General features: G+C 49.1%; 2 protein-coding genes across 4 annotated transcripts in view; one reads left to right on the top strand and one right to left on the bottom strand.

Annotated features, from left to right (window-relative positions):
* Nucleotides 1-12,462, top strand: part of LOC116967306 (soluble scavenger receptor cysteine-rich domain-containing protein SSC5D-like) — a 173,562-nt gene that overhangs the window by 108,149 nt on the left and 52,951 nt on the right. The window lies entirely within an intron of this gene.
* Nucleotides 2,150-12,462, bottom strand: part of plekha2 (pleckstrin homology domain containing A2) — a 331,260-nt gene continuing 320,947 nt past the window's right edge. For all 3 annotated transcript variants that reach the window (XM_033013856.1, XM_033013855.1, XM_033013854.1), the window contains 3 exons: nucleotides 11,956-12,019; nucleotides 8,116-8,199; nucleotides 2,150-2,748 (listed from right to left, as the gene is read on the bottom strand). In XM_033013856.1, the coding sequence (XP_032869747.1) occupies nucleotides 2,383-2,748; nucleotides 8,116-8,199; nucleotides 11,956-12,019 (514 nt within the window). In that variant the 3' untranslated portion in view covers nucleotides 2,150-2,382. The remainder of the gene's footprint in view (nucleotides 2,749-8,115; nucleotides 8,200-11,955; nucleotides 12,020-12,462) is intronic.

The following is a 12,462-nucleotide window of genomic DNA, read 5'->3' as shown; positions in this document are numbered from 1 at the left end:
AAAAGCCCATAACTTTCTTAAAATTTAAGAGAACTGAAATTTTCAGTTATTATAGATTGAAGCATTCTGAAACAAATATGAAACAATCTTACTTAGATGACTTGAAATTAAAGCATATAATTAGTTAGTTACCTAGTAGCTAATTACAAAATTCAATTACTAGATCTAAACATCTATCCATTTCTTAAGAATAGATCAACATTTTTAAATAGCCTAAGTGTCCAAATAACATACACACAAGAATTCAGAATATAACATAATTTTAAATCTCATTGTCATGGGTTATAGGCTAAATGGAAGGAATTTAATGTTTAATACCTGTAAATTAATGGCCATTTAAATCAACCTGCCTGTGGGTGTTTCTGGAACGGGACCATTTGGAACGCTGAGGTTGCGGAGATTTTAGTCCCCATATCGGCAACAAATACACTGCCGGTTCTTCGGGGGGGGGGGGGGGGGGGGATCACCGTTTCGCAACTTAAAATGTGAATTAAATGCATCTGAAAAAACACTTTTATACATAAAAATTAACTACTTTCTTTCACCTGTCCCCCACATAAAATCCGGCCCCGTTGTCGGCATTGACGGCTTCAGAAGCTGGTTTTAAAATCACTCCAGCGATTAACTTGTCGGGCAAATTTTTTTTTAAACACACAGAACGGCCGTAGGAACGATTCTTTATCAACATCTTGCACTCCAACAAATATATTGCACTCCGCCCCCCCTCCTCCCCTCCTCAAACGCCCCTCAAACGCGCCAAAATCGCGCACACGGCCAGTGGCAGAATTGCAGCGCCGCTGAAGGTAAGTATTGTAACATACCTATATCCTGTACACACTAGGGACAATTTTTACATTTATACCGAACCAATTAACCTATAAACCTGCACGTCTTTGGAGTGTGGGTGGGAACCGAAGATCTCGGAGAAAACTCACGCAGGTCACGGGGAGAACGTACCAATTCCGTACAGACAGCACCTGTAGTCGGGATCGAACCCGGGTCTCCGGTGCTGCATTCGCTGTAAGGCAGCAACTCTACCGCTGCGCCACAGTGACCGCCCGAATTTCTATGCATCCTCTACTTAATCGGGGATTGTACTCATGTAGGGCAATATTCTTACTGATCTCTGTATGCAGAACATGAATTTCAATGTACCTTGGACAGGTAGCCGTTGGGACAGGTTTAGGGGGAATGTGTAGGAAGGAATTGTGTGCTGTGTGATTCTGTGAGTCTGGTGCAACCTTGAGATTGCCTCCAAATACCGCTTAAAAGTCTGTGACTCTTGGGTGTAAGACGAATGACCAGAAAACCATTGAACCCTCTTTCTCTGAAGGATTAATGTTACTGGGCCAGAGACTCCTCACCCGCTCACCCTCTGTTCAGAGGGGAAAATGTCGAGAATAAATAATCTGCTATCTCTCGCTTCCATCCTCTCTGCATGGAGTTTACGCATTCTCCCCGTGACCTCGTGGCTTCTGTCAGGGGCTCAGGCTCCCCCCACCCCCCCCCCCCCCCCCCCCCCCCCCACGTCCCAAAGTCCCGCTCAGAGGTGAATTATCCTCTGTAAATGATCCCACAGACAGGAGAATCACTGAATGTAGAACAGTACAGCACAGTAACAGTAACATTTGACGCCCTTATAATCAAGAACATGTCAAATCTCTGCCTTAAAAACACCCAATGTCTTGGCCTCCACAGCCTTCTGTGGCAATGAATTCCACAGATTCACCACCTTCTGACTAAAGAAATTCCTCCTCATCTCCAATTTGAAGGTCCGTCCTTTTATTCTGAGTCTGCGCCCTCTGGGTTTTTTCTCCCACTGCTGGAAACATCCTCCCCATTTCCACTCTATCCAGGAATTTCATTATTCGGTGGGCTTCAATGTATTTGCACCCCATCCTTCTAAACTCCAGCGAGTACAGGCCCAGAGCCTTCAAAACCTGCCCAACCACCCCCGGGATAATTCTCGTAATGCTAAACCAAGACCACTGAACAGAAGTCTGCAGGAATTTGCTACACATAGGAGATTTTTAAAATGGATCCAGCTTTAATACATTCCTTTCAACAATGCATCAAAGGCACTCGTTGACTCGGTAAGGTGGTGCGAAGGCATTTCTTCCACCCCCCCCCCCCCCCCCGAAACATCAGGTGGTAAACACAAGTAAACAGGTCTGTGCAATAACTCAAGCCGCTGTGAGAATATGAAGTCCAATACAGAGGCTCGTTGTCCAGCCTTCTCTCAGCTGTTCTCTCCAACGCACTGTCACAGTTCATCCAAACACCAGCGGGCACAGCGATGCCAGCCGGGCTAAGCTATGTACAAGAGGCACCCCATGCCTGGGCGGTGAAAGCTAAGGATGGCGAACCGCAGGAGGATATTGGCTAGACGTCGGTGGTTCGAATCCCGTCATCGTCCAGCTTGTAATCGAAGTGGTGTTCTTTGTGCGGCGCGGGCTGGGAGCGATGCCTGCGGCGCTGGTCTTGCCCGTTCACGCGGGCCGGCGGCGTGGTGGGGGACTGCGGGTGGTCGAGGTGCCCTCCGGCTTCCCCCTCCGGTGTGCTGGTGCCGGGCGGCTTGGTGGTGGTGGTGGTTGGCACCGGGGTCCAGGGCTGCCACGAGGGCACCGCGGAGGACGACTTGGCCAGGGGCCGCTTCTCGTCGGCAGAAGCCGGGGCCGGGGGGGCGGCTGGGTCGGCCGCCATCGCCGGGACGGTCCTGCCGGTGAAGGGTCCTGGAGCCGGGACCACCTGTAAACAAGAAGAGAGGGGCGGAGAGGAGGGGGAGGGTGGGGTGGGGGTGGGGGTGTACACACGGGAATGAGAAAGGAGATGGAACTGGGGAAGTTTTAGCCGTCCCCACTAGACTAGTCCCCATCCTACACACACGACACTGGGGACAATCTACATGCAACCAATTAAGCCCAGAAACATGCGCGTCTTTGAAGGAAACGGGAGCCCTGGAGCCCCTGGAGAAACCCCACGCAGGTGGCGGGGAGAACGCGCAAACTCAACACCGGCAGTAACCGCGCAGAAAGGAGATGCCCCCTCAATCCATCACCTTCTGCCACTGGGACAGACGTCTCCACACAGCCCAGAGCGGACAACAGGCTTGGCCAAGGACGGGCCGCCGAGAGGCGGTGGGGGCCACCTCACTGAGACCAAAGAGGGGGCCAGTCGGTGGGGGGGGCTCTGAGAATAAAGTGGGACCCGGCACGGGGCGGGTGGGCGGAGTGATTTACTGTGAATAAACAGGGACCCGGCACGAGGGGGGCCCCACTGCGAACAAGGGGGGCAAGGTGGGGGGGGGGGGGTCCCAGCGGGGGTGAGACCGCGGAGAACAAAGAGAGGCCCAGACGGGGGGAGCTGCCGAGAGCAAAGAGGGACCCGAATGTGTACTTCTGTAGCTTTGTCGGTGCCATACCCGTGGCGGCACTTTGTGTGCTGTCTGGTCGATGAAGCATTTCACTAGACCCTGGTACAGTGTTGGACAATAAAGTATCTTTGAATTATCATCATCTCTCCGCCATCTCTCTTCTGCCTCCCCCCTCCATAGATGTTTACAAGAAATATTTCAAAATCTTACAAAACAATTTTGAAGCTGTTATGCAGATCGGGACAGCACAGGAACAGGCCATTCGGCCCACAATGTCCGTGCTGAACACGATGCCGAGTTAAACTGTTCTCCTCTGCCTGCACGTGATCCATATACGTCTGCTCCTCTTATATCCATGTGCCCGTCTAAAAGCCTCTCAAGCTCCACAATTCTCCGTGAATTCCGGTTTCCTCCCACACTCCAAAGACGTTCAGATTTGTAGGTTCATTGGCTCTGTGTATATGTTAAAAAATAAGTGGACCCGAGTGTAGGAGAGTGTTAATGTGCGGGGATCGCTGGTCGGTGCGGACTGGGTGGGCCGAGGTCCGTGCCGACCAGCGGTCCGCGCACATTAACAATATCCTACACTCACTAAAGGGCCTGTCCCACTTGGGCGTCATTTGCGCGTAATTTATGCGACATCATTTACGTGTCACGACGCGCGTATGGTGCGTGGTGACGAAGGCAGTGACGCCCGGTCGCGCGCGGCGCCCTAGGATTTTGGCATGTACAAAATCTTCACGAGCCATCTACGTGACGCGCAAATGACGCCCGAGTGGGACAGGCCCTTTAGGGCAATATACAGGGGAACAGGCAGCAAGGGTCTCTACCCGAAACGTCACCCATTCCTTCTCTCCAGAGATGCTGCCAGTCCCGCTGAGTTACCCCAGCATTTTCTGTCTATCTTTGGTTCAAACTAAACAAATGACTGCTCCACCTCACCCCAACCCTCAAGGATCGGTGAGGGTTAATTCAGATCCACGGAGAAGCTGCAGCCCCGCTCTGACTCACTCCCTGGCACCTTAGTCAGTGGGTTAGTGACTAATCAGCTGACTGGTTTAGTAATCAAAGCATCTTTCTGTCAAACAGGCCAGCCACCGTTTTTTGAGTTGTCGGGATGAGGTATATACGGGGCAGGAAGAGTGGGATCAATGGATTCCTTGTGTCGGAAGGAACTGCAGAAGCTGGAAAAATCTAAGGTTGACAAAAATGCTGGAGAAACTCAGCGGGTGAGGCAGCATCTATGGAGCGAAGGAATAGGTTTCGGGTCGAGACCTTTCTTCAGACCATATTATTGTACGGGTGTGAGGCATGGACTCTCACTCGAGCACTGTCCAAGTCTCTCGATGGTACCTGCACCCGAATGCTCAGAAACGTTCACAATGTCAGTTGGAGGGACCACATCACCAACACCCTGCTCCACGGGGTGATTCCACCACTGACGCAGAAGATCAGGTGGGGAAGGATGAGGCTCGTTGGTCACTGCCAGCGCCGGCCAGAAATGCCAGCGAACAAGGTTGTGCTGTGGGAACCCACCCATGGCGGACCAATTGAATAACTACTTTGGTTCCGTCTTCACTAAGGAAGACATAAATAATCTGCCGGAAATAGCAGGGGACTGCGGGTCAAAGGAGTTGGAGGAATTGAGTGAAATCCAGGTTAGCCGGGAAGTGGTGTTGGGTAAATTGAATGGATTAAAGGCCGATAAATCCCCAGGGCCAGATAGGCTGCATCCCAGAGTACTTAAGGAAGTAGCTCCAGAAATAGTGGATGCATTAGTAATAATTTTTCAAAACTCTTTAGATTCTGGAGTAGTTCCTGAGGATTGGCGGGTAGCAAACGTAACCCCACTTTTTAAGAAGGGAGGGAGAGAGAAAATGTGGAATTACAGACCAATTAGTCTAACATCGGTAGTGGGGAAACTACTAGAGTCAGTTATTAAAGATGGGATAGCAGCACATTTGGAAAGTGGTGAAATCATTGGACAAAGTCAGCATGGATTTACAAAAGGTAAATCATGTCTGACGAATCTTATAGAATTTTTCGAGGATGTAACTAGTAGCGTGGATAGGGGAGAACCAGTGGATGTGGTGTATCTGGACTTCCAGAAGGCTTTCGACAAGGTCCCACATAAGAGATTAGTATACAAACTTAAAGCACACGGCATTGGGGGTTCAGTATTGATGTGGATAGAGAACTGGCTGGCAAACAGGAAGCAAAGAGTAGGAGTAAACGGGTCCTTTTCACAATGGCAGGCAGTGACTAGTGGGGTACCGCAAGGCTCAGTGCTGGGACCCCAGCTATTTACAATATATATTAATGATCTGGATGAGGGAATTGAAGGCAATATCTCCAAGTTTGCGGATGACACTAAGCTGGGGGGCAGTGTTAGCTGTGAGGAGGATGCTAGGAGACTGCAAGGTGACTTGGATAGGCTGGGTGAGTGGGCAAATGTTTGGCAGATGCAGTATAATGTGGATAAATGTGAGGTTATCCATTTTGGTGGCAAAAACAGGAAAGCAGACTATTATCTAAATGGTGGCCGACTAGGAAAAGGGGAGATGCAGCGAGACCTGGGTGTCATGGTACACCAGTCATTGAAAGTAGGCATGCAGGTGCAGCAGGCAGTGAAGAAAGCGAATGGTATGTTAGCTTTCATAGCAAAAGGATTTGAGTATAGGAGCAGGGAGGTTACTACTGCAGTTGTACAGGGTCTCGTGGAGACCACACCTGGAGTATTGCGTACAGTTTTGGTCTCCAAATTTGAGGAAGGACATTTTTGCCCTAGAGGGAGTGCAGAGAAGGTTCACCAGACTGATTCCTGGGATGTCAGGACTGTCTTATGAAGAAAGACTGGATAGACTTGGTTTATACTCTCTAGAATTTAGGAGATTGAGAGGGGATCTTTTAGAAACTTATAAAATTCTTAAGGGGTTGGACAGGCTAGATGCAGGAAGATTGCTCCCGATGTTGGGGAAGTCCAGGACAAGGGGTCACAGCTTAAGGATAAGGGGGAAATCCTTTAAAACCGAGATGAGAAGAACTTTTTTCACACAGAGAGTGGTGAATCTCTGGAACTCTCTGCCACAGAGGGTAGTCGAGGCTAGTTCATTGGCTATATTTAAGAGGGAGTTAGATGTGGCCCTTGTGGCTAAGGGGATCAGAGGGTATGGAGAGAAGGCAGGAACGGGATACTGAGTTGGATGATCAGCCATGATCATATTGAATGGCGGTGCAGGCTCGAAGGGCCGAATGGCCTACTCCTGCACCTAATTTCTATATTTCTATGTTTCTATGATAGACGTGACCCGGGACGGCCAACGCTGAAGGCCGTGATGGAAGACACATGTGTAGAGCTTGCCAGCTGCACGGAGGACAGAGATGTGTGGGGCGTCCGTCACCGTGCCCGTCGGGAACCAGCACCACTGCGTCACTAATGTTTTCAACTATTTAATATAATAATAAAAATGTAATAGGCAGGGAATGGAAGGATATGGATTAAACGCAGGTAGATAAGCGTTAGTCTTGGCATCATGTGCAGCACAGATACCATGGGCCGAAGGGCTTGTTCTTGTGCTATACTGTTCTATGCTCCATGTCTGTCTCTTGCCCATTCCTTCCACAGAATTCCTCCAGCACTTTTGCCTTTCGCTCAAAATTCCAGCATCTGCAGTTCCTTGCGTCTCCCCCTCCTGACTCTGCCGCACAGGACAGTGCAGTGGCGCAGCGGTAGAATTGCTGCCTCACAGCGCCAGAGACCTGGGTTCAATCCTGACTACGGGTGCAGTCTGTACGGAGTTTCTCCCTGCGACTGCGTGGGTTTTCTCTGGGTGCTCTGGTTTCCTCCCACCCACCAAATACGTGCAGATTTGCAGGTTAATTGGCTTCTGTAAATTGTAAATTGTCCCTAGTGCGAAGGATAGTGCTAGTGCACGGGGTGATCGTTGGTCGGAATGGACGCAGTGGGCCGAAGGGCCTGTTTCCGCGCCGTATCTCTATAGTCTAAAGTAAAATCTAAAGTAAAGATACTGTGTCAGTGTTCCATGCAAAGATATTCAAGCAGGCTGGATCGGAAAGGCTTAGAAAGATACGGGCCGAATGTGGGCAAGTAGGGCTAGGGTAGATGGGACATCTTGGTCAGCATGGGCAAGTTGGGCTGAAGGGCCTGTCTCCATGCTGTATAATAATATAATGAAGCAAACTGCAGCTGTCCAGGGTCTGCAGAAGCGGGGTGGATTTTTAGATGGAGAGGCATTGATGTTGATGGTTTATTCCCCCATCTCCCATTAACAAATGGCAGGTAACAACACCAGTAAATAAAAGCCTCAAATACATAAAGCAAGGCCGGCAGGCAGGCAGAGACACAGACACAGACACAGACACAGACACAGACGCAGGCACAGGCACAGGCACAGACACACGCACAGGCACAGACACACACACACACACACACGTGTATGAGGCAATCCACATTTATAAATCACCTTTCCATCTCCACACTCACTGCTTATCCACCTGTCGTGCTGTAGAAGCAGGCAATAATGCACTATGTTGTACTATCCTTAATTTAACTCCCATGTGAAGCAGTGTTGTCAATAACTAGTGGTCTGGAGGCAAATGGATCCATGTGCAGGCAGGTGAGATCAGTTTCACTTGTCATCAAGGTCCAGTACAGACATTGTGGGCCAAAGGGCCTGTTCCTGTGCTGCAATGTTCAATGCTCTATGTGCAGAGGTACCTACTGTGGCATTGCTTGGAACCTTCTGTAGCTTAATCGCCTGGTTGACTGCCTTTATCCAGCTGTCCATCTCCGCAGGACTGTCGGCCTGTTTAAACAAAGCACAAGACGACCATCGTATTAGTTTCAACTGAAGGTAAACATAAAATGCTGGAGTAACTCAGCGGGACAGGCAGCATCTCTGGAGAGAAGGAATGGGTGACGTTTCGGGTCGAGACATATTAGTTTCTATGCATCCTGTACTTGATCAGATATTGTATTTATATATGGCAATATTCTCACTGATCTGTATGCAAAAAAAGACATTTCAATGTACCGATAGGAAACGTTTAAGGGCCTGTCCCACTTGGGCGACCTAATCCGCGAGTTCTGGCGAGTTTTCCCTCGACTCATACTCGCAGCATGGTTGACACGAGGTCGTAGGAGGTCTTCGTAACTCTCCTTCATGCTCGAGAGTAGTCCCCGTGTACTCGAGGCCTCAGCTAGGTCGCGGCGTATTTTTCAACGTTAAAAAATGCCCGGAAGTAAAAAAAGGTCACCATGGAAAAACGGATACTTTTTTTACTCGTAGGTTTAGTCGTAGTAGGTCGTGGTAGGTCGGCATGTTAGTCGTAGGTAATCGAGGGTAGTCGAAGGTAGTCAAAGGTAGTCTTCAACAAGTCGAAGGAAGGTCAAAGGAAATCGAAGGAGGTGGTCTTCACTCTCCACTATTCGGTGTCCAATTTTCCGTAACTAGTCGAAGCTGGTTTTCAACATAGTCAAAGGAGGTCTTCAACATGACATTTTTTTCAAACTCTTCTGAAGTCGCCAATTAGGTCACCCAAGTGGGACAGCCCCTTTAGGGGTAATGTGTAGGAAGGAACTGCAGATGCTGGTTTAAACCGAAGATAGATAGACACAGAAAGGTGGAGTAACTCAGCGGGTCGGACAGCATCTCTGGAGAAAAGGAGTAGGTGGTGTTTCGGGTCGGGACCCTTCTTCAGACGGAGTGGAGAGGGGAACAAGAGATATAGACAGTGATATAGAGAAATTTAGAAACACTCTCCTTACCTGTACGTACAGGTTTGTAGGTTAATTGGCTTCTGGAAATTGTGGTGAAAGTGGGATAACGAAGACCTCGTATACGGGCGGTCGATGGTCGGCGTGGACTCGGTGGGCCGATGGGCCTGTTACCACGCTGTATCTCTAAACTAAACTAAACAATCCTGTTTATTGGTGCTAAATGTGTCTTAATCCTTTCGCAGAGTCGAGTTTGAATGGTGCCATTATGCGATAGGTCGGCCAAACCAAAGATGTTTTTGTTTTGTTTTTTTTTGCACTATATTGAGTTTTTTATTAATAGAACTAATTTTATTTACTGCACGGCGGCGCAGCGGTAGAGTTGCTGCCTTACAGTGCTTGCAGCTCCAGAGACCTGGGTTCAATCCTGACCACGGGTGCTGTCTGTACTCAACAAGACGTCTTTGAAGCTGGTACGACTTGGGTGGGGGGGCGGAGGGGGATAGAGTGAGAGGGGATGCAAGGGTGACTTCCTGAACTTCAAGTAACCCCATTCTCTCGTCTCGAAATGTCACCTACTCCTTTTCCCCTTGATTCAAACTCGCAGAATGTTCGTAACGAGTCCGTAGGAGGTCGTAGGAGTCCGTAGATATATCGTAGCGGCTCGTTATGCCAGCCGTAGGTACTCGTGGCATTAGGTAAGTTGGGACGTTTTTTCCAGCTCGATAAAAAATGTCCATGAGTAAAAAAATGGTCGGGATGAAAGAAATTGCAACTTTTTACTCGTAAGGAGGGCATCGAAATAGTTGTGGGAATTCATAGACATACTCGTAGAAGTTCGTGAACATAGTCGTTGAAGGTCGTAGGAGTTCGTATATTACCACGATCTTGTTTTTTTTTTAGGTCCTTTAAACTCGGCAGTGGTTTTGAATTAACTCGTGAAAATGGGACACGCCCTTTACTCCATCTTTCTGTGTCCATCTCTGGAAAGATTCAGCATGGCTTTGCAGAATCCATTGCCCCCTGCTTATGTACAGCAGTGCCGCCTGCTGGTGGAACGATGATATTACACACCATGTTCTGCAGGACTGCCTGTTGGCCACTATGTGGCGCTGCCCTGCCGTCCCCACCTGTATCACTGTGCTAAGCTGCCCACATCCAGGTGAGGCAGAGGTTCACCTGCACCTCCTCCAGCCTCATCTACTGTATCCGCTGTTCAAGATGTGGACTCTTATACATGGGCGAGACCAAACGCAGACTGGGCGATCGCTTTGCGGAACACCTTCGCTCAGCCCCCCTGAACCAACCTGATCTCCAGGTTGCTAAACACTTTAATTCTCCTTCCCATTCCCACACTGACCTTTCTGTCCTAGGTCTCCTCCATTGTCAGAGTGAGGCTAAACGCAAATTGGAGGAACAGCATTTCATATTTCGCTTGGGCAGTGGTATGAATATTGATTTCTCTCACTTCAGGTAGCCCCGGCATTCCCTCTCTCTCTATCCCTCCCCCACCCAAGTCGCACCAGCTTCTCATTTTCACCCTACATATAGTTTTCTTGATCATGTTAGTTTTTTGCGTATCTTTCCTTCATTGTTCTTTATCTCTCTACATCACCGTCTATATCTCTCGTTTCCCTTAGCCCAGTCCAGTCTGGAGAAGGGTCTCGACCCAAAATGTCATCCATTCCTTCTCTCCAGAGGTGCTGCCTGTCCCGCTGAGTTACTCCAGCTTTTTGCGACTATCTTCACAATGATTAGTTATCCCTTCCTCACACAGCACGGAAACAGGCCCTTCAGCCCACCGCGTCCGTGCCGACCAGCGGTCACTCCGTACAATAACACTATCATACACACTAGGGCCAGTTTACAATGTTACCAAAGCTAGTTAACCTACAAACCTCGACATCTTTGCAGTGTGGGAGGAAACCCGAGCACCCGGAGAAAACCCAGGCGGTCACAGAGAGAACGTACAAACTCCACAGACAGCACCCGTCGTCAGGATCGAACTCAGGTCCAGGAACACCTGCTAGTGTTCGGCCCAAACCACTCGAAACCTTTCCCATTCACATACCTGTCCAAATGTCTTTTAAATGCTGTTCTAGTTCCTGCCTCAACTACCTCCTCTGGCAGCTCTTTTAATATACCTATGACAGTTTAAATGTTGCCCCTCAGGTCCTTATTCAATTTTGCCCTCTCACCTTCTGGTTCTTAGAAACATAGAAAATAGGTGCAGGAGGAGGCCATTCGGCCCTTCGAGCCAGCACCACTATTCATTGGGATCATGGCTGATCGTCCCCAATTAATAACCCGTGCCTGCCTTCTCCCCATATCCCTTGACTCCACTAGCTCCTAGAGCTCTATCTAACTCCCTCTTAAATCCATCCAGTGACTTGGCCTCCACTGCCCTCTGTGGCAGGGAATTCCATAAATTCACAACTCTCTGGGTGAAAAAGTTTTTTCTCACCTCAGTCTTAAATGACCTCCCCTTTATTCTAAGACTGTGTGGCCCCTGGTTCTGGACTCGCCCAACATTGGGAACATTTTTCCTGCATCTAGCTTGTCCAGTCCTTTTATAATTTTATATGTTTCTATAAGATCCTCCCTCATCCTTCTAAAACCTTGATTCCCCTATCCTAGGACTCTGTTCATTCATGCAGTCTATTCCCCTCATGATCTTATACACCTCTATAAGATCAGCCCTCATCCTCCTGCGATCCACGGAATAAAGTCCCAGCCCGCCCGACCTCTCCCTACATCCCAGGCCCTCACGTCCCGGCAACATTCCGGTAAATCTTCTTGCGTGCAAACAGAGTGAAATGTTTAAATATTTTTTTGACCGAGTTACCTGAACGTAGAATGTTCTAGTCGCTGTCACCATTTCAAATAAATTATCCCTCATCAGGGCTTGGCTGCGGGCAAAAGGAACGACAAAATTAGTAATGGGGGCACGACGAGAAACTGTGGGGAAGTCATAGTCACACAGCATGGAAACAGGCCCTTCGGCCCAACTTGCCCATCCTGACCAACATGTCCCATCTACACTAGTCCCACCTGCCTGCGTTTGGCCCATATCCATCTAAACCTGGCCTGCCCATGCACCTGTCTAAGTGTTTCTTAAACATTACGAGAGTCCCTCCTCTAGAACTACCTCCTCCGGCAGCTCGTTCCATACACCCACCGCCCTTTATGCTAAGAAGTTACCCCTATTAAATCTTTCCCCACCCACCTTATGCCTATGTCTTCTTGTTCTCGATTCCCCTACTGCGGGCAAAGACTCTGTGCATGCACGTTATCTATGCCTCTCATAGTCTTGTACACCTCTATAAGATCACCCTCATCCTCCTGCGCTCTG

This window comes from Amblyraja radiata, chromosome 39 (genome assembly GCF_010909765.2).
Source record: "Amblyraja radiata isolate CabotCenter1 chromosome 39, sAmbRad1.1.pri, whole genome shotgun sequence".
NCBI classification, from domain to species: domain Eukaryota; kingdom Metazoa; phylum Chordata; class Chondrichthyes; order Rajiformes; family Rajidae; genus Amblyraja; species Amblyraja radiata.
This window is presented reverse-complemented; position numbering and strand designations above follow the sequence as displayed.